The following is a 27,020-nucleotide window of genomic DNA, read 5'->3' on the forward strand; positions in this document are numbered from 1 at the left end:
CTCAGAGCCCGGGGCGCCCGCAACAGACACCGCCTGCGGCGGCGGCGGCGGCCGCGCGCATGCGCCGTGCGCGGGCGGTCGGCGGGGAGCGCGGCGCCCAATGGGCGGGCGGGGTGTGCGCGCGGGGGCGGCCCGTGCTGCCGGGGGTCACCTGACCGCCGCCAAGCCGCCGCAGTCGGGCCGCAGCCGCCGGGGCAGGAGCAGTGGCAGGAGTAAAGCAGGGAAGGAGGGAAGGGTGCGAGCAGGCAGGCGGTGGCCGCGCTGCTGCTCCTGCTGCTGCTGCCCCCGCCGCGGCGGCGGCGGCAGGCGCTGAGGTGAGGCGAGGTGCGCTGCGCGCGCGCGGAGCGGCCGTTGGGTGCCCGTTGGGCGCCCGTTGGGCTGGGGGCGGGGGGGGGCGCGAGGGCAGCACCACTTCAGTGCCGGGGGGAGGTGGGGGGGGTGAGGCTGAGGCGCGCTGACCGCGCTGCGCCCGGGCAGCCGCAACCCCCCTCGGTCCCCCCCCGCCGCCCCGCGCGGTCTGGGTGCCCGGCAGGGGAGGGGGGGGGGGGGGGGGGCGGCAGCGGGCCGTAAACAAGGAGCCGCAGCGCCCGCCCGGAGCCTCTGCGTTGTCGCTGAGATTAAAAGGAGTTCAGAGCGGTGTTGTGGGGGTAGAGGTAGCGCTCTGCGTGCGGCTCCGTCACGCCGTGACTTCTGACAGACGCGTTGATCTGAGGCGCTTTCGGGAAGGTGTGTGGGAAAACGTGCTTAGCTGTAGTAATGACGAGTTGCCGTCTGGAAAGAAATGCCGTAAGTTAGTTACACAGCTCCACAAATCCTTTACAGCCCTATAAACTGAGGGAGCAAACAAATGGGAATCTCCTTACCAAGCAGGAGTGAGTAAAGCTGTTAAGCTATGATGTCGTATTTTGTGGGTCGAGTTTCCCCTTTAAAGGTGACTTGCATGGCATGATTCCTCCTGCGTGTCCTGACACCTGTGAGTAAGCGGCGTGCACGTTTCCAGGTGGTGAGGCCCAAAGGTGGCAGATGTGCAGAGAGAAACAGTTGCTGAAAGCAGAGTATCCATGCTGCATGCCTTTCATAAGGATCATTCTGAGATGATTCTGCTAAATCCCTTAGTATTTGGGCTTCTTTTGGTGTACTTCTAGACTATATCTTAATACAGATGGAATCTACAAGACGTTTAGATGTTGAGCTTAGTGATATGGGTTAGTGGAGGACTGCTAGTATTAGGTCAGAGGTTGGACTTGGTGATCCTGGAGGTCTCTTCCAACCTAGATGATTCTGTGATTCTGTACAAATCCACTTTTGTAGGCTGGATCTGTTTTGTGAGGTGAATGGAGGCACAGTAGGTGAGACGTTTGGGAATTCTGCTTCACTGGCATGTGAAGTAACCAAAATGGATGTTTTAACTTGTATCTGCTGAGTTATTGTCTTATACTCAAAAACATCCAAGACCTTAGTTTAATAGGATCTTAGTACCTTAAGGGTATTTAAGCAATAGCAATTTGATGTTAATGTTAGAATTGTCTGGTATTAGAAGCCATGCTCTTCACCTGATCATTTTGATCAGGTAGCACTACCATTGGACATAGAAAAAAGGTACTGTTGGGGGTAGAATAGAGACATTTTTGTACTTGAGTAGTAATTTGAGTCCCAAATAACTGCCCAGTGGTTTTGGCCCAAGTATTTTTGCCCTGATACTTCTTCCACTCTTCCCCCACCTGATCAGGTGAGAAAAGGTGTTCAGATAAATTTCTCATGTTTCCATTCAGCCATCAACCCAGCTTTCTCCCTGCTCTGGGCAGACTGGTGTGAAGGGAGGGATTGGTAGGCCAGTTGAAGGACTTGTCTCTGAGTGCTGGTGTTTTAATTGCCCCTTTGTGTTTTGCCACTGCAAGTTTCAAGAGGGAGGTTTTAGGAGCTGAAGAAAACTTGGGGGTATTTATAGCATAAGTCCTGTTTGTATGCAGCCCATAGTTAAACAGTGGTAACATGTTGGTTAATGCAAATGTGAGTAGGAACAAAACCGTAAGTGAGCAAAAAATAACTGCTGAAGCAGCCATGAAGTTGTGTGAATTCAGCCAAGTATGCCCAAACTGGGGATAATTTGTGAGGACTTCCTGCAGCTTTCCCTGTCTTCGTTTCAGAAGTTAACAATGGGGTGGTGTTGGGAGGGGGTGCTCACTGTGCTGAAACAAATCATAGGCTGTGTTGCAAAAGTAACTTCATCTCCAGCAGCATGCTATATTTTTCAGTTAAGGACCTTTTTGTGGTGGAGAGAGGTTTTGTTCTTTGGTAATGTGAAGGGAAGTCAGTGTTCTTCAGTGTTTTGCGTAAATGTGAGGTAGCAGGTCAGAGTAAAGCTCAACTGACCTGTCGGCTACTGAAACTTTACAAAGAAGAGGGAAGTGTGTTATGGAAAATTGGCTTTAGAAGCATTAGTGAAACACAAATTCAGTTTAACCATTAGATGTATGCTGAAGAGTGGAAGACCCTAGCATAGGGTCTGCTAAAATGCCTTCAGATTGACTGCGTCTTAAACAACATCCAAGTAGTCTTCAGGATTGTGTTGAGATAGTGTTTGTGAGTGACTTAATTTTAACTGTCAAGATAACATTTGTATTCCAGTCTTGGCCCATTAGCTAATACTTTCATAAGGAATTAAATAGCACTTGCTATTCCCATTACCATTTGAAGTCTGGTACATTCTGTCTTCTAAACAGAAATATATAAATATTGCGAATTCTGATCAAACTTCCATATGCTTTTCTGTTTCCATAGAAGTGTGTCCAAAATTCTTCCTGATTCATGCCTAAAATCTTCTTAAAATTCTGTTTGTTTCATGTGCTGTGAAGAAAGGTTGTGGAAGCAAATCAGAAGAGCTAAAAAGCTAACACCACAAACAATGTTACTTTCAAAAAAGAAATAGTTACTTTGAATTGCCAATATATTTGCTTCTCAGTTCTTTCTGGGTTGTTTCATGCATTAGAACTAATGATGGTTAATTTACTATTTATTGTAAATATTTTGACATTCATACTTATGAATGGATTCTGACTGTTGTTTATACACAATTCATTTAACTGTGGCAAGGAGTAGAATATGTAGATATAAATGCAAAGGTATTTGTCCTTTAAGGCAAGAGTTGACTGTAAGTACTTGTTGAGCAAGCTTTGTTATTCATTTTACCTTTCATCCTAAATGAATATTTTCAGTCAGGGCATAGCCACCTTCCCAAAGTAACTGTTGAATACCAGCAGAGAAGACGGGTTGTAAATGGTGGGATTTTGCTGCAAAAGAGTCTCTGAAATCCCTGCAGTCCTGTTTGTTTCTAGCACTGGAACAAACCAAATCCCACAAAGTGATTTTTCTTTTATTTTTTTTAATGCCTCATACAAAATTTTAGTGGTGTAAGTTAATATTAAACTACAAATCAAAACACTTTTTCTGGCTTTGATATGGACTGCTTTATGTCACCTTCTCAGGGAAAGTGTTCAAACCTTTACTCTGGTGAAAGTTCTGTGTTTTTACAATATCCTAGTCTTCTGTTTGTTTGTTTGTTTTTTTTCTTTAAAATCCAATCCTATGCAGTCTAATGTCTACTAGGATTCTCAATTCTCTTTCATTTTTTCCTCTCTGAGTTCTTATACAGATGGCAGATATTTTAAAAAAGTGAATCTCTAGGCTTAAAACCTGGAAAACAAATGGTGACTGTGAGACTTGTCAGTGGCCTGACTTTCCATGAGTCTTTAATTCTCACTTGTGACTTGACAAGAGTCCAAATGCTGTGGTAAGAATTACGCAGAAATGCAGCCTAATCATTTTTAAAAGCTCATTTTGTAATTAAGCTGTGAACAATACCATCCAGGTGTTTAGACTAATAAAGAATAGCTTAGAGTTTTAATTATGAATGTGCTAATCATCTGAAGAGGAGACCTACTTTCTTTGTAGGAGAAAGCATTGTTTTTATGAACAATGCCAATTGCAGTAATCAAAAGTTTTTTTTGAATCACTTTGTTCTTTTTAAAGTATTGTCTGGCTGATGATGGAGAAGCAGTAAACATGAACACTAAAATGCTTGTTCATCCCTTGTCAGCATAACGTGAATCAGCAGCTATTAACCGCTGTAGGCACTCATCTGTAACATAACTTCATTTCCTTAAAAGGCGAGGAAGTTGGGGGCAAGGACAGCTACAAAGCCTTAGAAAAAAGCATTTGCCATGCATTTCAAATAAGCAGTCTCTTACCCAAGCAATCTCGTTTTAGCAGTAGTAAACAATAGTTGTCCCTTTGTGCTTTACATTTGTGGATGAGAGTTTTATTTTTGTAGAATGAAATAAATGTGTCTAAGGGAACTGAGAGGGAGATAAGTGACATGCTTAAAGTTACTTGATACATCAGCATCGGAGGCAGGAATAGCACTCGGGTTTTGCTTTTCAAGTTATTTTCTTGTCTATAATACCTTTTCCCAATTGCTCAGGTACTTAAGGGGTTCTAAGAGTACAGATAAGTTATGAGCATTGTCATTGCTGAGCAGATGTTTACTGGCTGCTGCATGAGAAATTAATCTTGCCAGTTTGGTTTGATGATGATCACAGCAGAAAGTGCATCTGGATGTCCAAGTTAGGTGGTGGATTCAGGAGAGGTGACCTGCCTGAGCTTTGGAGCTGCTGAGGATGAACTGCACTCACTGCTTCCTTGTATTTCAGGAACTCTACCTGTGAAATACTGGAAATTACTGTGATTACTACTGGAGATTGATATGCAGCATGCCTTAGGAGGATGGCTGTTCACTAAGTAAAGAATAAGGAACAGGTTTTTGTTTACTTTTTCAGTAAATTGAGTAACTCTTGGGTTGGATAATTTACAGGAAATGTATTGTAGCGGAAGGTCTGGGGGGGGGCGGAAAAACAAAACAAAACCCTGTGGTTGTAGACAGACTGGTGGTAGAGCAACATAACTGAGTCTAGGAATAGAAGATTAGCTCCTTTCAGGAATTTCTGAGATGGAGTTATTGACTGATGGAAAATAAGATGCTGTTGCTCTTGAGGAGAAAGCATCAACTTGATAGGTTGTAACTTGTATGGCTTTTTTTTTTCCTTGGCTCTTGCTAGTACCGTTACTATCTTTGTAGAGCCTAAGACCTACGAACCACATGTCAGTTTGAGCTGGTTTATTACCCCTCTTGCTATTGAGTGTATTACAGTTGATGGTAGCAAAGTACAGTCCTATGTTTTATTTGACAGCCTTTCACAGGTGATCATTAAGCTAGGATGCTCACTAGATTTGAAATGCAGGTGCCTGTGGATTCCCATTATCTTGCTGAGAATTAGATACTGGAGTTTCTTTTCTGGGTCTTCAGATTTGCCCCACAGAGTTTAGATTGTCAGTTTGGCAAATCAGCCACCTCTGTCCTGAAAGTGGAAGCCTCCTGGGTAGGAAAAGCTAGACCATTATTGGTTTCCATGGATTTGTATGCTCTGATTTAGTATTTTTAAGGACACTTGAAACACTCAACTCAGAATGTCCAAAAAGTATTTTAGTAAACATGTACACAAATCATAGGTGTATCCTTCTGTCATTTCTGCTTTTACTTGCATTAATTTCCATTCTCAAATATCTACCTCAGTTCTAAGTGCCATTTTAGTATGTTTTGGCTGTTTTCCCTGTAGGAGTCTGAGAGCCTATGGAGCTGACTTCTATGACTCATTCATTTTTTCTGGTTGTGAGTTTTCTTCTAATGCTGCCAGAGGATCTTTCCAGCTTCAGCTGGTCTCACATGCAAAAACATTTGCTTTAGCTGTAAAGTATGCCCCTTTGTATGCTGAAATCTCTCACCTTTTTCTTTTTAGTGTTTATGGTGGTTGAAAGCAAACTGAAGGGTGCTGAATTTATTCATCAGTGTGAAAGCTGTCATGCTGTTGTTTTAAGTTACTTAGTAGTGAAGTTCTTGGCAGCTGTTGTAGGCAGGCGGGGACATTTCCAGCTGTTGTTTTTGTCTTCTCTGGTTAGAAAGAATGATGGAAGTATACAGTAAACAACTACAAGCATACAGAACTGGTGTTATTTAATTGTTTTTGAGTCAATAAAAAGCTTTGTGGTAAGCTATATGACTTTGGGGGGATTTTCTGACATAGATGCAAAATGCAGGCTATTCTGTTTAAAGCTTTAGAGTCTGAAGAAGTTCTTAAATAGTATGTTTCATTTATTTTGTCAGTTCAGTTGATTTTTATGATCCTGTATGTTTGGCATTCATTATAAATAAAATATTTTGGACAGAGCATGGAAGTTCTAGAAGTTCTCAGTAGGAAGGATGGATTATTTTTTTGGTAGTTCAGCAAGCATCTGGATGAGCATTGAGGCTATGACTTGAGGTAATTGCTGCTGATGTTAAAACTCGCAATGAGCTGATGGGTGACATTTTATTGTTTTAAGGTTTCATATGCTTTCTTAACATCCACATCTTAGTGCTGTTGCTTTCGGTTAGAAATAGCACTTTCCCTTTGGAATAGGATTTCTGTTTATCTTTGTGCAACTGTAAAGGGCTTGATCATTGGGGAATATCGTCAAGCTTGGGCTGAACTATGTGAGAAAAGCAGGTGCTCCTTTTGAGTGTACATAAACTGTGTTTTGCTACCCTTTGTGTAGTGGGAAAGTTTCTCCTTAGCATTAAGTACTTCAGCTTCATTGACAACTTGATGCTTCAGAGCTTCTTTCACCTCTGGCATAAGGCTCTTCTGCCAACCACAGGATGTTCATTTGCATGTGGGCTTCTACCTTTTGTAGTGGTGCTGCTGAGCGTGAAAGTTACAGTTAATTTACCTTGGGCCAGATTCCTGCATGTGGAGGAGAATTGTATCATGTGCGCTGTTACAAGGTTTTATCCGGGTAATATGTTTCCACTCTTACCCTATCTATTCCAAGATAATATTATCTATTATGTTCCTTCTGTAACTTAGTAACTGCAGTTCCTTATAGCTCGACATTGACTCGACCAGGGTGATCATCATCTTTGGAACATATGCAACTCAAGTCAAATGGGGACAACTTAAGGTTTTCCTGAAGATCAACTCTGAAGTGACTCTTCACTTCCCTCCCTACCAGTACCTGCTCTAGAGGATTACTTAACCTGGTTTATTCTGCCATCAACAAGGAGTTAAGAAGTAACTTTTACCAATTGTAATCTATCAGATGAGCATACCTGAAGTCTGGTTTAACTTTACTTAAAGTACCTTACACTTTCTATACTATGCAATTACCTCCATGTTAGTAATATAAATTAATGAATAACTTCAATCATGAGGAAAATGGGTCCCGGTGAGATCTCTTGTTCCGGGTAAATCTGGACAGGCATCTTGCTCTAATCTCTAGACTGTATTCCAAGAAATTTCTTTCTTTACTTAACATTGTTGACAGTGCTAATTCCCATTAAGATAACAAGTATTTTGTATGTCCTTTTGTATTTCATATGTCCTTTGAAAATAAATGCATATATATTAAGTCAATTAAAGCAGAGATGTGTAAATCTCCTGAAGACAGTAATTTTACAGGTACCTATTATTCATGATTTTTTCTGTTGAGCCCTATCGTGGAAGGGATGAAAGAAATCAGTATAACTTCGCTATGAAGCAGAATAGGGTTTTATAGCCAGTATTTAAGAGAATAATTTTGCCCTTAAGCAGAATGTTCTTGATCACAGTGGCTGCCCGATAAAGAATGGCAGCTTTACAGTCACATGCTTCACTGTGTTTTCAAAGTAGAGCTCGATTCATTCAGCTGCAAGTGTTTCTCCAGGTAACTCTTATACTAGCACTCATGTTAGTTTCTTTCCTCTCCCCTCAAGCCTCTGAGGTTTTTAGGTGCCCAGAATTTCATGAGAGGAATTTAAGGAATGCCTTTGTACTGACAGTACTAATTTTTCTTCCACTGACAGAGGATTCGTACTTAGTGACATATTGTTTCTTCTTTAATCCTTTCAACCTGTAGTATAAGGAGTACTTTAATTTTTTTTTTTAAGATCTCTTTGGATTCCCCTTATTTTTGATGGTGACTGCTCTATCAAATACCTTAAGCAGTGTTCTTACCTGTTTCTGTTTCTTAGCTTCTTTTGCATACAGCAAAATGTTTGTTAGGTTATACTGACTGAGTGAACAGGGGTTTTAGATACAGCCATAGGCTGACTTGTAGTATTTCTACAAGCTATCTGTGCCTGCCTCTAGTTTTCTTTCCTTAAGTGTTCACTTGAAAATAAAGATAGCATGGTAAAATAGGAGATTGATAACTTTCAAGGAAGTAGTTTATCACTGTTTTGAGTGTCCTGTTTCCTTTTTTTTTTTTTAATTATTTGCATCTGAATTGTAGGGGGGGGGGGGAAGAGGGGAATCCAACAGGTGTTTGTTGAAGAGATGCAAGCGCCACACCTGTACTGGGGCAGGGAAGGGCTGTGAAGGTCTGTGCCAGGGGAACAGTTGCAGATTGAGCTTGCAAATTACACACCTCCTTAAAGTGCTATCTAATTGCCTTCTCTGCTTCAAACCTCTTACTTACCCCCTTTGGCCATCTGTAAGTAGTATTAATGGAAATAATTTGTGGGTGCTCCAGAAGAATAGTTAGAGTAGGAAGAACCCAAAACAATTTAAAAAAGATTTTTTTTTTTTTTTCCCAATTGGAGACAAGAATACCGAGTTTCTGCTAGCATTGTGTTTGTGGATGTGTATATAATGATACTTTTATGGCCAACAGTATTCTGAACATAGAGTGGAAAATCTAGTTGGCTGTCATGACGTGCTATAATGAATGTGTGGCCTTGCCTTTATTACACAACTGGAAAACAGAATTAAGACACAGATTTGACCTTTGTTAGTACTTCTCTTAAGTATGACAGATTTCATACAGTGCTTACATTTTTCCTTTCCTGTTTTGATACTTTGTTTTCATGAGCATTGTCAGTCTTCTGGTTGTTTTCCTTTTGATTTCTCTTTGCAATATATGAAGGTTATTAGATTTTTACAAAGAAGACATTTAGTGCTTTGGGATTTGTTTTTTGCTTTTTAAAGGTTCTCTTAAATTTTGAAATGCTTAATGAAATGCCACATCTTGTATTTTGGATATTTCATACTTGTCTCCTGTTTAAAAAAAGTGGGGGCTTGAGGCTTAATCCTTCTTGGAATCTTCACGTTAGGAAGTAAAATATTCTATTACCTGAAAAATACTAAATCAGGTTATACTCAAAATGCTTTCACCCTTGAAGAAACAGAATGTGGTGTTCCCATGTAGAAACTTTCTTTTTTTTTTTTTTTTTTGGCAGCAACAACATTGGAAATTCATTAATTCATTATCAGTGCTTTAAGTAGGCTGCACGGGGTTTTGAAAGCACATTGTATGCCGTGTAGAGATGAAATGGAATGGGTTCAGCTGTCTTCCATGCATATATATTCTACTGTTCTTCTTAACCTTCCATGCTATGAAAGTGCAATGAACTTCAGATTTTCACAAAACAAAATTTTGTTTTTTTAAGCAAACACCCTACAATGGACTTACTTTCTTGGTCAAGTCATGACCCATAGTTTTGTTAGTGAGGTTGAGTGTGCAGTACTCCATTAGGGAGTGGAAGGTGTGAATCATGTTGACACTCTGCTTTACTGGAGTCTGGATGTTTCAAAGATCACTAAAAATGCCTGTATCCTATGAAAATAACAGGAGTTGTGAGTAACTAGAAGTATAGCTTAGCAGGGTAGCTGTTGTTTTTTTGCCCTCTTCTATCCCTGACTTGTGAAAGCTTCCCATATCTGAAAACTGAGGATTCATATTGGCTACAATTTTATTGTTGGGAGCTGGCACATCATAACAAACTCCATTGAGCAATACAATGGTTGGGTAGTTTTGTGTCAGTTGCTGTCTGCAGTTACAGTAACCCTTGTGTAGAGCAGTTCAGAGTAATGGAAGTGCTTAGTTTGTTAATGTATCGCTATTCTTAGTGACACACTTTCCTTGTAGATCACTAGCTAGTTCCAAATCCAACTTCTTAGCTTCTCGATCAAGCTTTAGGTGTGAAGATGCTTTCTATTATGCCTTTTTTTTTTCTCTCTTCTTGAAATAAGGCTCAATCCAAAGAAAGTAGGAAGTTAGAAATGCAGTGTAAAGATTGGCCTTGGAAACAGTGTTAAACTTTGCACTCTGTAGGAGGGCTGACTTTTCCTAGCTCTTTATTTCTCAAACACCAGGAGTTCAGGAATAGCTTCAGGACTCTTAAGAGTTTATTTCTGAGACCTCGATGTTATATCATGTAGTGTTATTATCCAATTAATACTGTTATTTCAAAACTTTGTTCTGTCACACCATTGCCAGGTGATCTGAATCAGTGTTCCATTAAGAAAGAAAACTCTTGACAAGCATGATCCAAATAGCAATGAGCAGAAGGGCAGGAGGAAGGCTGCATTGGAGAATTACTGAAAGTGAAAAATAAGAGAACTAATGTGCTTAAAAAGTGAAGTATTTGCTAGAGAGAAGGTAAAAGCTTTTTTTTCTTTACTGAAAAAAAAGGAAGAATTGTTAGAAGATTTGTTTTATCTTCTTTAAAAAGTAGTTTACTCTGTACAGGATGAATCAATAAACAAATAGTTTAGTAGCATCTTGGTTTGATTTTTGCTTATCAGATTTGGGTTATATTTCTCTTTACATTTCCATAGTGTTGGAGTTACTAGCTCCGTAACTAAAAATTAATGCTTAAGTAATTTCTAGGCGTTACAGTAAAGTTATTAATGACTTGCTGAGGAAAAACTGGAAAAACTGAGGAAAAACTCTATATCACTGAAGTCAAGGGAAAATGTGTTTTTTGGTCTGTTCGACTATTAAACCAATACTGAAGATGTACATACCAAGGTTTGGATATGTTAAATGCTCATAATCATGTATTTGTGATATCATGAATGAAATATTAGGTGTTAAACTTATTCTTAGAATTAGAACAGGTGATGCATGTTTAACGGTTTCCTTTTTATGTTCTAGTATCATCAGTATGTTCCTGCTGGATATGATTTTCATGTACACTACTTCTTTTTCTTTCTCCAGATTGGAAGAATAGAAGCATGCTTTCCACTGAGACTTACACCAACACTTGTGATACAGAATGTCTCTAAGTGAGAAGAATAGTGTGGTTTTTGCATATGAGTCTTCAGTACATAGTACCAATGTACTTCTCAGTCTTGATGATCAGAGAAAGCAAGATATTCTTTGTGATGTTACTATTTTAGTGGAAGACCAACGCTTTCGGGCTCACAAAGCTGTGCTAGCAGCTTGCAGTAGTTACTTCCTTTCGAGAATTGTGGGCCAGTTGGATGCTGATCTTATCATCACTTTACCAGAGGAGGTGAGTGTCACTTGCTTCTGTATTTTACCTGTCTGTTCTTCTGATCCATTTTGTTCAAATCTGTTTTACAGTAGGCTGGTGCTAAACTGAGATTAGAAATTAAGGGAAGAGAACTGAAGAGGAAGGAATTTTGGAGTTATAAAGCTGCCATTGATTTGAGGTAAAGGCTAGGCAGATCAGAGGGTATATCACAGACTGACAATAAGTACTGTGCTGGGGAACATGTAGAGTAGAGCTGTTCAATTAAGTGTATATTACTTTTAAAATTGTGTACCAGATTCAAAGCATATGAGCTTGTCAAAAACAGCTGTTTAACATAGACCTCAATTGTTGAAGAAGCACTGCAGAAGTAGTCATCCTATACAACAAGGGAATACTTCTGGAGTAGTAAACAACAAATGAATGGTATTACTATTTCAAGCTTTACACCAGCATCATCGAGGTTTTGTTTAAGAAGGTTTGAATAATACAACCATGCTTATATTCCTTGCTTGCAGCTTACCATTGTTGTTTTCCTTTTGTTCAATTCCCCATCTTTTTTTTTGCATGCATAATTAGCAGCTCGATCTTTTTTTCTACTGTATTTTTATACTTTTAAGACTGAGAAAATGTATTGCAACTACTTGCTTTCTCTTTCCAGTTGAAATCCACACTCTTAAATCAGATTGAATTCAAAGGCATGCAGTGGAAATGAGCCAGAACCTGTCATCCATAGGCAAGAAAATTGATTATTAGATACCTGAAGCATCCAAGACATTTAAAGTTTTCAGTTGGTATTTAGTTAAAAGCATTCAAGACACTTAAAGATTTCAGATGCCATTTACTTAATAGCATTCAAGGCACTTAAAGATTTCAGATGGTATTTATTTAAGAGGCATGAGGCAAACAAATGATTGGATTTTATATTAACCACTGTGCTTGTAAATGAAAAGTCAAGAGCCTCCAAGTGCTCTGTGCCAAGAAGCAGCAGTAAGCTTAAGAGTTAGTTGGTGCGTGATCAATGGTTTTCTGGGAGGTGGCTTTTGATAATCAGCCTGGTGAGGGGGATAGAAATAACATGCCAGTTGTCAGCAAGTCAACTGAAATTATTAAAGTAGGAGGCAAGGTGCATGCCAATGAATATTTGTAGTGACGCAACACTAGTGACTTGTTCACGTAAGAGTGAATTGAGTGCTAAACGTAATGCATCAATATATGCACAGTAAGCCTGTATCTCATTAAAATAATCCTTTTACTATAAGATTCTGTATCCAGAATCTTCCTGATCTGATAACAAAAAGGAAAACCAAAAGGGGTCAGATGGTCTCTTTAAAGAGTTTCCATGATCTTTGCTATTCTCTGATCAATGACTTTGTTACAAACCTATACCATATCATAATATCACTACATTACTTTTACTCAACTTCTTTACTATGTCTGTGCGTTCTTTTTTCCCCTTTTTATTCTTGATAGCTTACTATGTTGGTAGCCTGAATATCTTCCCTATTAAAAGAAAAGTAATGAAAAGAGCTGATAAGGGAGTTAGGGTGATGGGGACACAGTGATCATTTGGAATAAAAGAGAAGAATTAGTGACATGACAAACTTTTGAAATGGTGAAAAATAGGATATTAGAAGAATAAGAAATGTACATCAAAGTTGGAGAGGGGGAACAGTCTGTTGTAAAGCGCTGGTGTTCCCATGGACCTGTGAACTCAACTTGAGTTAAAAGGGAACCAGAGTTTGTAAACAAAATGAAAGAATTTAATAATCCTGATACCATGAGTGAGATGAGTCCTCATAAGTCTACAGTTTAAGAGCATCGTTTAGCATTACTGATGTAAGAAGCAAAAATACTAGTGATTAAGAGATAAGATTCACTTAGATCTCATCATCTACTTGATAAGTTGCTGAATCTGAAAATGTTTTTGAGCTTGTCTTCTGGGAACTGCTGAATACTTTGAAATGAGTCAGTTTATGAAGCTGCATATATGAGAGAGACAAATACTAATCACGTGGTTTGGTTAAAAAATTCTTAACCCTTTTAATCATCCAAAGTATTTGAAATTTAAAATGAAAGACACCAGTCCACAATCTGAAATGCCAATATATTTTTGGCTTTAGATTTGTTCATATACATTATATTGTCAAAACAAACTACTGTCATGTTGCTGTCTGTTCTTTCTGCTGTTGTTTTCCTACCAATGTTTTTACTAAGAATTCAAATTTGAGCCAAAAATGCAAATGAAATCTAATGGCTTCTGTAAGACCTGATTTTTAGGATCAGTCAGTCCAAGAGTCATTCTAGTCTATTTTGTTCGAGGATAGACATCTAGATATGTCTAAGAGAAAGTATAAGGGGTATAGTGTTTTTTCTCTTATATTTATTGCTAAAAAATGAAATCTGCCTTATGTAGGAAAAACAGTTCTGAAATATTGTACTTGTTTTGTTTGGTTATGTGCATAAGTGCAATTTGTTTGTAAACCTACTACAATGATTTGTTGGCTGTACTAGGTTTGAATAATTCTTGAAAACATATGGATGAACTGTCTTTTCCCTGCCCATATTGTTAGGGATGAATTAATGTGATGGCGTAATCAGTATTCTTGTCTCCAGAGAATACTTGAAACACTATTTTAAGAATTCTTTACAACAAGGTCACAAGATTTTATTTCAGAATGTTCTTTTGCTGAACTGTCTCTGTGCAGATCCCTTCAGCTGCCTTTCATGTGGTATTTGTTTTTTTTTTTTTAAAAAGGAACTCAACTGATTCCTAAATCAAATTGTATTGTATAGTAAACTGTCTTGCTGGCAGAAGAATTCAGTATAGTTTATGCATTAATATGGCACTTTATTCAGCATAAAGCCCTGTTCTTTTAAAATTAAGCCCACGCTCTGGTACCTTTCTTGAGTTTGAGTAGTAATAATGAACATATTGCTTCATCTTCTCTTTGCAGAGAGGCTAGTTGAGGTATCACGTAACTTGTAATATGATGGTCTGTTTACACTTTCCTGCATGATTCCTTAGTAACTTTTTCTTGTGTAGAACTTGTGATGATACAGTTCTGCTCATCTTTGAGTTCCCTTTTAGGTACCTGTTCTGCAGTAGAAACTGAGGTGATAATGATGGAACTGTTCCAGTAAACCTATGTACTCCAAAGAGGCTTTAAAATGAGAATAACTGCTGTTGTGTAGGGTTTTAGGTACCATTCTTTACATCCACGGGAAGAAGAAAGGAATAGAGTGGATACAGTAACAAATAAGTGGTCAAATTCCATTATTTCAAAAACTTTGATATCAGCGATGCATTAAGCTGAGCCAATAGCAGTAATTGGTCTTCAAATAAATGATTAATGCCAGCAGCATCTTGATCTTATTGTAGGGTAATTCATGCGTAACTTCAGTTTGAAAGATATTTTTGTAAAATTGGAGTTCAGTTACTGGTTTTCAGCGTACAGCAATATTTTTCACTATTTAAAAGATTTATCACAGCAGAGAAGAAAATTGCCATAAAATATACAGAATAAAAATGTATCAGAAGGTTTGTTTTACAATGAGTGTGGCCAGATTTCCTCTGTGGAACAACCCTGTTGCTTTTCTCTTGTTCTCTATCTTGATGACATGGTTTACACACTGGTAAATGTGAGTTCTGCATGTTTAAACCCATTTACAACACTGGTGCTGCAACTGGAAACTTGGCAACTGAATTGCCCAGTGTACTGGAATTGGAAATACAGAGCCTTGTTCTCTTTCATACTATATTTCCTGGTCGAGAGGAAGCGAGTGAGAGTTGGTCATGGTTTCATTGTGAAGGAAGTTGGCCTTACTAATATTCTTTTTTTTTTTTTTTTTTTAAATAGGTAACACTTAAAGGATTTAGTCCCTTGCTTCAGTTTGCATACACAGCTAAACTTATTTTAAATAAAGACAATGTGTCTGAAGTTTGCAAGTGTGCTGAATTCTTGGGCGTACACAACATTGAAGAGTCCTGCTTCCAGTTTCTCAAATTCAAATTTTTGGACTGTAAATCGGATAAGCAGGAATGTCCTAGGAAGAAATGTTGTACGCAACATTGTAAGAAAGCAAACCCTAAAATTGGCAATGTGGATGATGGAGACCTAGAAATAGATGATGAAGCAGAAGAACTTATAGAAAAAGAATATATTCAAACATGTCACACAAAGCTCTGTAAAGATGAAGAAAATCCTAAAACATCACCTGCTCTCCAAGATAATACCAATCAAATGGGTGATCCATCACATTTAGAAAAGGGTAACATCTCCAGCTCATCTTCCCAATGTCCAAAGTATAGGAAATTCCAGAAAGCTTTTGGAAATGACAAGGTTCATACTACAGAGTCCAATTCCAGTATTAAAGACACTCAGGTGCCATCGATTGCAACTTTTCTCGAGAAGGAAATATCTGATAATGATGGCACACGAAAAGCTCAGGAGTGTGTACCTATGCAGCTGGTCTCAAAATGTGAAGAGACTCAGGTAAAAATGGAAGAAGGGGAGGAAGATGCTGAGGAAAAGGAAGAGTTGAAGAGGGATTCTGTGACTCAGAGTGTGTCATGTCCTGTGGAGAAAATCGATGTTGCTGCTTTCCCTCAAAACACTGCTGCACCTCATGGACTTAATTCTGTGTCTTTTTTGCATACATGTGAGCAATATGGTAACTTGAATTTCAGTGGTGTACAAAACAACACGGTCTTAGCTGAAAAAACTGCAACAAGTACTGGAGTTGGGAATGACAAAACTGAAGGTCAAGATGATGCACCTTTGAAGGTTGATTTGTGCACTAGAGAAGCCATTAACATTACGTCAGCTGGTGATCGAAGCAGTGTGGAGAGAGAGATAGCAGAACATCTAGCAAAAGGGTTCTGGAGTGATATTTACAGTACAGAGCCCTGCCAAATCCATTTACAGTCTGCAGTTCTGAAAGAATGCTCAGAGCCTGTATATTCGGGGAAGAAATCAGAGTGTCCATGGCTGGGTATCAGGATCAGTGAAAGCCCTGAACCTTGCTCTCAACGAACTTTTACAACATTGAATTCTGTCAACTGCCCCTTCATAAGTAACCTTAGTACCGAAGGATGCTCCAACAGCTCTGAAATAAGCAGTGGAGATTATGTTCAGGGACAACAGCAAGAACAGTGTCCCTATAACTATGTGATAAGTTTAGGAGAGGATTCGGAAACTGACACCGAGGGAGACAGTGAATCCTGTTCAGCAAGAGAACAAGAATGTGAGGTAAGAACATCCTTGTGTATTCTTCGCTTCCAAGTCTTTTAAGTCCCTATTCAGAAGCCCGAGTCCTGTTATTTTGTTGTGGTTGCTTGTTCTAAAAACTTGGGAAATTAAACTTAAAATTACCATTTGAAGATCTATGTGGGAAGTCACTGTTGATTCAGGGAGACTTAAGAGTTTTGTTGGGTATTGAAGTGCCAGATGCTTAGGTATTCGATCTCTTCAGATATTTCTGTGGAACAACTTGATCAAAAGGTGTTAGGAGTATTTTAAACCACAGCATATGGATTCTTTTTTTTTTTTTTTCCTACTTCAGTTAAACATAACTAAATTTCATGGTCTGTTTTCTAGAAGCTTAAAACACTCCTGTTTTTGTTTTGAAGTGAGAAGGCAAAATGAAAATTGAATTTCCAAGTTGCCTACAGTAGCTGTGTATTTAAAACTACTTTAATAGCATCACCTTCTCCAGAACTTTGGCTATACTTGTTCCCTTGAAATGCAGAAACTATTTGATGCTGCTTTCCTACATGTCACTGCTTTGGTAGCATTGTAGACAGATGCTGTAAGTAGTCAAATCTCAAAAAGATTTACTGTGTAAATAGAATGACTTCTGTCACAGTTCCTAGAATTGTAGAATTGCAATGCAACTCCGTATGGTGGGACCTTACTGAGACTTAAAATAAGTGAAAGCTGCCATTTCTGTAGAAGGTTGTCAGGCCATAAAGGGCCAGATTTGGCTTAAAAACATTCCTCATCTTTATATTAAAAAGAAGAAAATGGCATCATAGCTTAAGGTAATACTTTGCCCGTTTGTTTGTCTATTAACCAGTGATAGCCAAACACAAGAAGGGTGGTAGTTTTTTTATTTGCTTTTTAAACAAATTCCAGAACTTTAACCACTGCAAGGTAACATTTTACTGTTTAATGTACTCAAATAGAGGGATTAAAATAGTGTCTTTAGTTGGGTGCTTAATAAAACCTGACACTTCTTTTGTAAAGATGGCTTTCGGTATTTATGAGGACTGTATGATCTGCATGTTTCTGATACCTGCTTCCGTAGCCCAGGTGTACATACTACCTACATAGACTGACTTAGTAGCAACAGCATGATTCTTCTCCAGCATTAAGAATTATAAAACAAATACTAACTGCCAGTAACTTCTCTACTTTAAGTGCCTGTTTCATACTAACTCTTCCTACAGTGAAGTATAAAAATAGATACAGAACACACTCTTAGTGGCAGGTTAGAGGAAACTTCAGACTGCATAACAATTCTTGACACCTATTTTATGCACCACCTAACCATAACTTAGTTTTACAATGTATCACCTAAGTGATTTGCTGTACACAGGGATCAATTTTTGGTTTTACTCTCAACGTTCTTTTGAAGATCTAGTGTAAATGTGCTCAGTTATTTCTCCCATTCTTGAGCTCATCCCTTTGAAACCCCTGGATTTTATCCACCTCATCTGATGGCTATATTACTTTGCTCTTGCTTCTGAGATTAAGGAAGGAAGATAAGTGTTGTGATAATGCTTATAATTGTAAGACTTGAATTGACCTGTTGGAGTATGTGGAAACCAGTTTCACCTTTGACTTACAACTGTATCTTACATTCTAGGTAAAACTGCCATTTAATGCACAAAGGATTATCTCACTTTCCAGAAATGACTTCCAGTCATTTCTGAAAATGCATAAATTAACTCCTGAACAGTTGGACTGTATTCATGATATCCGAAGGCGAAGTAAAAATAGAATCGCAGCACAGCGATGTCGTAAGAGGAAACTTGACTGCATACAGAATCTTGAATCTGAAATCGAAAAACTGGTATGTATAAATACTCATTAGTAATATTAATTTGAGTCTTTCTTTAAATGTCATCTTTGGATATGTGCCAGCAGCTTGAGGTGGCTTATTTTATCCACTTAAGACAAAATAAAGCTCAGAGAACTTTCAGTCTTAAAACAGATGACTTCTTAATAACAGTTTTAAATTTTTCTTTGCCTACTCTAAAATGCATGCTTTTCCTCTGTTTTTCTGTGGTAAAATTTTATCACAGCATAATCCTTTGTGAAGGCTGTTTCAGAACTGCCATCAGTATTGAGCTTAATTACACAGAATGATTCCCACACTGTCATCTCATTCTGCTCAGTGTTCTACCTCTCTGTACTTTCTTGCTTTGTGCTTTTTTTCTTCAACTCGTTATATGGCTCATGGTCAAGTTTACTGTTACAGTATTGTTGGTAATGTCCTTGTAACATACCAGCACAGGCTGGGAAACCATTTCTTGAGTCTTGAATCTTAAAAGCGAGACATGTGCAGAAAGGCAGAAGACAGAGCAGAATGCAGGAAGTTGCTTGCAGTTTTATCAGTTTTATCAAGATCGTAGCTGAGGAATTAATGCATCCAAATTTCTCTACAGGCATCTGTTTACATATTTGCTACTCCTTTAAAGTGACAAATGCGTAGCTTCAGACAGCTGTGCGTGATCTGAAGTTCTTCTGGCAGGAAAGTTGTTGTGAATGGCTTTTTTCTACTGTTTGTTTCTGACCCTCTCATCTCAGTTTTGTTGTTGATTACACGAGATGAACTAAAAAGTTAGGTTTACTGTACTTTTAATTTGTGTCTGGTGATTAAGATTTTGTGCTCCATGTAGGTGAATGTAGTATCTGCATCAGGAGCATATGTAGTCACGTAAGCACGTTTTTTTCCTTCTGACCTTGAAGTGAAAAAGAAAATAAAACTAGAGCAAAGGACCACAGGCTAGAAACTTATTTTCTAGAAATGCTTTGTCTTTCACAATTTTTTTTTCTGCAGCAAATGCGAGACTTTGAGGGAAGGCTGAGAGTGCCATACAACCCTGATGAGTTGACAGAGCAAGTCCATTCAGTGTGCTGAATGAAGATATTCAAGTAGGGAGGGAAATCAGGTGGTTGTGCTAATAAAAACAAATTATATTACTCAGGCTAAGCAAGGAGCTGTTTCTGACATTTCAGAACTTTGTTTCTGTCATCTTATGCGATTTCTGTTTGTTTTGTAACTTCGTCAACATTGTGCAACAGTTTGGGGAGAAAAATTTAAAGACATGATTCATCTGCAAGATTAGACCTGTAGTTGACTAAACGATAATTATAGTGTAATATCCTTTTTTTCTGTGGACCTACATTAGAACAGAATGAACGTCTGCTGTTTGACAGATTGCTGTGCGAGCGCTAGACAATGAGCATTGAGAATTGTGAGGTGAGGCCTGAGTTCTGAATTGTGCTCTAGGCACAAATGTTTCCTGTCACTTTTTTTTTTCCCCGAGTGGGTAAGTTTCTTTAGAACTTGTTGAGAAGATGATGTTTGGAGCTGTTGAGAGTGTTAGGGTAGCTGATGTTGTGCTCTGTCAAACTTGTGGAAGTTGTGCACAAATACAGAAACTGAGAGACTTGTCTAGGCATAAGTTTTGGGTGGCTGGAAGAAGAGACATCTGAAAAGTGTTGTGTGGTACACACCCAGCTTGCTTTGTGCATGGGGACTCCTGCCTCCTTTCTGCTTTTCCAGGCCAATCTTGGGTCTCAGAAGCTGCTCTTCCCACGGTATTCTCTGTGATGTGGCTCTGAGAGAGGATAATGAGGTATAGCTATACTTGGAAAACTTTGGACAGGTAGATAATACTGTGTGCTGTTAGGAAATATTATTTGGCAAAACTACCCATACTGGTTTCCAGTATATGCAGCATGTTGTCTTGTATGGATGTCTGAGTTGTTGCTTATCAGGTTTTTGTTTTTCTCAGATTAAAACGTAATATTTGTGGTGTATTCTTGAGAAACCCCTTTATCTGGGGCAGACATTAACCCCTTGCATTAGTAGAGGCTGGAGACTGGCTGGGGAGTAGCTTTGCTGAAAGGGCCCTGGGGGAGTGTTCTGGGCATGAGCATGAGTCAACAGCTGAGCATGAGTCAACAGCTTGTCCAGGCTGAAAAAAGGCTGTCAGCATCCTGGGTTGTATTAACAGGAGCACAGCCAGTGGTTTGAGGGCAGTGATTGCGCTCCTATACTTAACACTCATAAGACTGAATCCAGAATACGGTGCCCAGTTTCGCCACCGCCCTCCCTGTGCTAGAAGGACCTCGACAAATGAATAAGGTTAGGAGTGGGGTCCCCAGGGCATTCAAGGCTGAAGTACTCGTGTGAGGAGAGGCAGATGAAATGGGGCTGCTTCTGCTCGGGGAGAGATGGTTGTGGGGAGAGATAATAGCCACCTGCCCACATCTGGGGGGAAGTCATCAAGATGATGTAGCTGTTGGGAATGGGAGTACTCCTGCCTCCTAGCAGGTAGTGTTATTTACAGCACAGGAGCTGGAGACACTGTCATAAAGAGAAATAGGTTTCAACTGGATATATGGAAACCCATTTACCAATGGGGATGGGCAGGCAATGGAGGAGGTTACCCATAGAGGTTGTGTGGGCTCTGTCGTAGGAGGTTTTCATGACTTTTCATGACACCACTGGACAAACCCCTGAGCAGACTGATCTTACTCAGAGGTGACTTTGTGCTCAGTGGGAGGCTGGACTACAGACCTCCCGAGGTACCTTCCCATCCAAGTGATTCTGCAAATCTGAAAGTCTTATGTTAAGCTCCACTTACATGCAAACAAAAGTAGTACTGTGTTGAATCGAACTGCTCTCTGAGAGAACTGGATTTAGTCATTTCTCTTGACCAGCTCTGTACAGAAGACCATCTTTGACCCTGGGTCTGGCAGGGGTGGAGTTAAATTCCCCACAGCAGCCCATGGAGTGTTGTGTTCTGCAGCTGCAGCTAGAACAGCCCTGATATCGCACCAGTGTTTGGTCTATTGCTGAGCAGGCTTGGCACAGCATCAAAACTCTCCTCCCTTTTTTCTTTTTCCTTTAAACGATCCTTATCTCAACCTGCAAGCCTTTGTTTGCAGTCATATTTTCTCCTCCCCATACCTCTTCCTTTGACGATGTCAGTTGGTCATTGGTGTGAAACCATGACAGATCCTCCTCGTATAGTCCATGCAATCTTTGCTGATTGACCTTTGAGGTGAGCCTTTGTGTTCCTGTTTTTCACTCCTGTTCTGTATGTGCGAATACACATGGGCCTCTCGGGAAAGGTTGGCTTCATAGAAACAGTTCTTTCAGAACACCTGTATGCATATCCACCTACCTTGTACTTTCTGACACCAGTTTTAGACTGTGGGAACTTGTGAGGGGGGGCAGAGTAAAGGACAGCTGGCCTCAAGAAACACTACTTCCTTGGAGATCCCATGGCTCAGGAGGAGGATGTGTCACTGTGTGACAGGCCATAGCTGTGATCTGAAATGCAACTGAGATCTTGTTATATATACTATAGCAAGGAGAAATGCATGACCTAAATAGGTTCTTCACCAGCAGTGAGAGTTCTTAATTTGATGATTATTCTGACTTCCTAGTTAGCATTACTTTGCAGTACTAATATAATGCAGCTAAAATTGAAATGCATTAACTTTTTAACAACTTAAGTTCTCCACCCACATCTTACACTGGGAAAAAATATTTCTCAGTGTTGAAGTTTGTGTTAAGCAACAGTTCAGATTATTTCATCAGTCCATGCTGCACAGCTGAGTGACTCTGCATACCCAAAATGTACGCTTCAGATTAGGAGATCTGGCAAAGCTGCACTCTTTCTAATCACTTTCAGCAAAAGAGGCTGGCAAAAACTGCTTCCCTTGCAAAGTGCTGCTTAACACTAGTGAATTCTTTCAAAACGAAATTGTGGAGGTTGCAGTATGAGTTTCTCCTGCAAGAAGGAATGTGAGAAGAAATAAGAGTAATATTTCTAAGAATGAATTGATGTAACCCATAGTGATTTATTTCTCAAAAGCTATTTAAAACTTCGTGCAGAAACTGAAATGTGTGTCTTCAAAACTCTGCCTTTTTAAATTAACTATAGAACTAAAAATGTTTCTTCTTTCAGCTACTTCATTTGGGTCTTATTTCCTGTCCTTTGTTTCCTCATTTTCTTTTCCTCTAGACATTGCTTGTTTACATCATTAGGCTAGCCCCTTAGTTTTCCATGTCCTTGCGTCTTCAACCAGTTGTACCAGAAGTCTCAGGAAAGATTATGGTGTTGAAGTAAAATAAATCTTCCTATTCTACTTCAGAAACAATTCTGAAGTCCATTGTTTGTTCTGTGGTGGGCTTAGTACTTCCTGAGTATTGAATTTATTTTCATCTAACAGAGTAGTATCAATACTGAAAATGTGATGTCTGTTTTTTTTACGCTTAAATTTTCAATGTAAAATATCCATGGAAACTGTTCTGCTTATTGTTTGTTTGACCTAACAGGGCTGGTAACAGTGTAGATATGTTATCCTGTAGAACTAGTGTTTTGGGAATATTTACAGTAAGTGGAACTAGGTTTCATTTAATTAGTAAGTGTTATTCTTTTTAGCTGTCAGCATTAGTTTTGAAGAACTTTGTTTTGAAAAGACACTTCTAATAGCTGAGTTAATGCTTCAAGATGGGTAGGATTGTTCTTTTAGTAGGCATTTGGTTGTGTTATTGTTGATCTTACAGTCTGCTGAAACAGCAGGAATTTGGCAATGTTATTTACAGATTTGTTTTATTTTTTGTGTGTTAAAATGTATGCTAAAAAGCTATTTCTTCTTTGCAGCAAAATGAGAAAGAAAACTTGTTGAAGGAGAGAAATCACATTCTGTCAACTCTGGGTGAGACAAAGCAGAATTTGACTGGACTTTGCCAGCAGGTGTGTAAGGAAGCAGCCTTGAGTCATGAGCAAATACAAATACTTGCGAAATATTCTTCCTCAGATTGTCCGCTTTCATTTTTATTCCCGGAGAGAGAACGAACAGCGCCATCTGATAGCGAGCTCGCAATACCAATGGGTCTAGAACTAGCAGATGGCCTTTCAGGTGTTACGTCTACAAACGAGCAGAGTTCCTGTTATCAGTGTGTGAAAGGTGTGTGTGATGCACCATATGATCAAGTACAAGAACTGCATCCAGCTTCTGTAAGAACACTGGAGAAAACTTCACTCGTGGAACAGAGTGGACAGAGTGGTGCTATCACAGACTTCTGTCAGCAAATGACTGACAAATGCACTACAGATGAGTAAATCTATTTTCTTCCTATTGCCAGCCTCTCAACGTTGTGATTTAAAGCAAGATTGAGCATTATCCTAAAGTAATTTACAAAGTGAAAGTTAAGAGGAAGCTTTCTTTTAAAACTACATTGGCAATTATATACATGGTCATTATATTACTTGGCAAGCTTTGGGTTTGCTCTGTGTAGTTCGAGTGTAATTTGTACGTGTTAGCCTTGGAGCTTTTTCTGTGTGGTGATGGCAAGGAATGTTCCAGTAAGTTGTTTGAAAGTATAAACTTTGTGCACAGATGTTCGTTTGTGAGGAAGCTTTCATTCAGGTATCAAGTAGCCTTCACTCTGGTTTATGTCACAGTACCTAATGCCACTCTACATCTCAAGATTCCTAACGTGTTTATGCACAATGACTTCTGTACATGGAGTACTTATCTGTTTAAGATGTCTTTTTTCTTCTGGCAGACAAACTTTAAGAAGCGTGTATAGCTTTATAAATGTTTGTTTTGTAGATGGGTTAGGATAACATGACATTATGAGGAGATTCTGCCAAATACTCTCTGGAACAGCTAACTGCTTCCTGCTGTTCACATCCCTGTACCAGAGCCACCTTTTATTGAATATTTGCCTTTGTCTTAGCTTTCCCATGTGTAGTTAAGATGGGAACAGCGGAGATGCTGCAGTATACTGCTCTTCCTCTGTTTATTTTTTGTGAGAGAAATAACGTACTGGAAGGGCAGAAGCTTGAAACTGGTAGAGTTCCTTGCTTATACAGTGTGCATTGGATCCTCTGGCATCTGAATCCCAGGTGCTTGTTAAAATTCATTGATGTACAGTAACTTACTATCCTAGCACCTTTTGAGCTTGCTGCTGTTAGTAATGAGATGGAATTGAAGTATTGTGGAAGTTTAAGGACAAGTGGCTTTGTTTTTAATTATGGTATTGAGGCACCAAATTCTTCAGAACTTCAGTGCCTAATTGCATTTTAAGTAATCTCTAAGTCTATAATCTCTTAAGTCTAATTGCCCTCTGATCACTGGGACCAGTAAAGATCTATTTCAGAATTTTAATCTTCAGGATAATTTTATGGCTAAACCTGTAGTGCATTTTCAATGGCTTGTGTTATAAGTATAGATGTATAAAAAGTATAATAAGGAGAAGAGCTAGAGAGATTTCTTTTATTTACTTTATGAAGGAGAAATTCAGCCACTAAAATAAGAGAAATGGCAAGTAATCCCCCCCCTTTTTTAAGAAGACTTTTACTTGGAAGTAGATGCATATTGTATACTGATGATTGCTTTGTTATTTAGATGTTGTTCTTACACCAGAACTAAGTATTGAACCTCACCACAGAAAACTTTGTTTTTGCTGGTTTACAAAACATGAAGAATCTTGTACAAGCCAGTGGAATTCTTCATTTCCTACCTCAGAGTGTATATTAGCTGTTTGTGTCTTCGTGTGCATGTACAGTAGGCAGCGACTAGAGCAAAGGACTATTGTAAATACTACTTCGTGTTTTGTTTTTTTTTCTTGCAGTGAGACAAAACTTGCTAACGAAACTGTTTGGCAAGGATCTTTTTTTAATTCTCTTCCTCTTAGCAGGTAACATAGCATTAATAAATAAAGACTATTAGGCCACTTATTTAAAACAAAATTGACAGACTTCAACAGTACTTCTTGTAACCAGCACCTAATACAAGTGACTACACTACCTCACTTATGTGATTGAAAGTTAATTCAAATCTCTAGTGATATCCTTGGATTTTCATCATATATCATATTTTAAGGGGAAAAATTATGTTAATGGAATATAGCTTGTATAAATCAGTGCTTGCAGTAACTGAAGTTCAGAAATAAATACTTGCAGACAAATATTGCAGACATCATGAGAGTTCTTCTGCTTTGGAAACATTTTCAGATAATCAAATTGAAATTCTTTTAAATGACTAGGATTTATATACGTTGATCCTGTATATGTATTACTCATGAAGCTCTCTGTGTCTGTTCTCCAGCATCTGTATATTCCTGATTAATTTAATCCTGCCTCCCTCGTGTACTGCCATCACGGGCAGTATATTATCTTAAGTGTCCATTTTAATTAGTAAGCAAGCCAACAGAAGAGTAAAAATTAAAGTCCCAAACCCTCTACTGTCTATCACTTTTTAAAGTTGTTGATATTTGAAACGACATGGATAATGACATTAAAGCATTGTCCTATAATACATGTACTCTAAAATAGAATTTCTTGGGTTAAATATGTTTTGTTATAAACTGATGGAGCAAGTATATAGAGAGTGGCTGGCTGGGAACTTAATATATATCCAGTGGCCCATACCCCGACTCACCTGGCTGTGAATGAAACAAAGTCTGTGACAACCAGGTCCAGAGGCTGGAATATCCACCAAGAAGAGTTGTGCTCCACTGCCATGGTCTGATCAGCCATGTCTGAATTCCATCTAGCAAATGTTGCAGGGCTTCCAGTGCAGAAGTTACAGCTGTCGTTTCATGTTGGGTTCAGATAAAATTTGTGTCATGTATTTAAATCTATTATGAACTTGTTGAAGTTTGAGGGTAGGTTTTTGCCTAACCAGCTGCATCTAAATAATTTTTAAAATATTTATTTAATACAGTAGACATACAAGTTGCATGTTGACTTCTATAGGCTATATCATCAACTTGCAAAAGTTAAGAATGAATGACAATTTTATGATACCGAATTCTCAGGTAAATGTTTTGGAGTTTTTCCAGTAAAGAAATAGTCAATTTTGAAATTGTACAATACTTTGTTAAAGCATGTTTTAAAATACTTTGGACAGAATATCTAAAAGCCATAAGAGTATGGTGGCATACAGATTGTAAAATAAACAGATAATTACAACAGTTGATTTTGTATCTTTCATAATTCAATATTTTCTAAGACTACAATAAAAACCACTATCCTTTCTACAATGGCTTTTCTTTTTTTGTACAAATCTTTTGCGGTGACAATGTTTATTGGTGTATTATTAACTTCTGTAGTACTATTAAAACACTTCTGAAAGTAGTAGCAAAATAATTTATATGGTCTATAAATTCCTGAATAGTACACACAGTAGCAAACATTACTAAGTTGGAATAAATTTCCTGTAAGTTCATTTGATGTTTGTGTCCTGTTCTGTTTGAGTGGGTTTTCTTCTCCGGGGAACTTTGAGTCTCTGATTTGGAAAGAGAGAAAAGAGCTAAATAGCTGGTTAATAGGATGCTGTATAGGTTTGGTTCAAGAAAAAGTACAAATGACTGTGTGTATAGTCCAGATGAGTGCATGAGATAGAGGTGG

General features: G+C 38.7%; 1 protein-coding gene across 5 annotated transcripts; it reads left to right on the forward strand.

Moving 5' to 3' along the window:
- Positions 1–190: 190 nt before the first annotated feature.
- Positions 191–26,791, forward strand: BACH1 (BTB domain and CNC homolog 1). 5 transcript variants are annotated; one of them, XM_082760278.1, is made up of 6 exons: positions 191–314; positions 10,348–10,509; positions 11,071–11,368; positions 15,208–16,599; positions 18,218–18,424; positions 23,262–26,791. In XM_082760278.1, exons 3-6 carry the CDS (start codon positions 11,129–11,131, stop codon positions 23,721–23,723), a joined length of 2,301 nt encoding a protein of 766 aa, XP_082616404.1. In that variant the 5' UTR covers positions 191–314; positions 10,348–10,509; positions 11,071–11,128; the 3' UTR covers positions 23,724–26,791. The 5 variants fall into 5 exon arrangements, with proteins under 5 accessions (XP_082616404.1, XP_082616405.1, XP_082616403.1 ...); XM_082760279.1 differs by lacking the exon at positions 10,348–10,509 and having other exon boundaries at positions 191–324; XM_082760277.1 differs by lacking the exon at positions 10,348–10,509.
- The last annotated feature ends 229 nt before the right edge of the window (positions 26,792–27,020 follow it).

The sequence above is a fragment of the Aythya marila genome (genome assembly GCF_965140915.1).
Source record: "Aythya marila genome assembly, chromosome: 1".
Lineage (NCBI taxonomy): Eukaryota > Metazoa > Chordata > Aves > Anseriformes > Anatidae > Aythya > Aythya marila.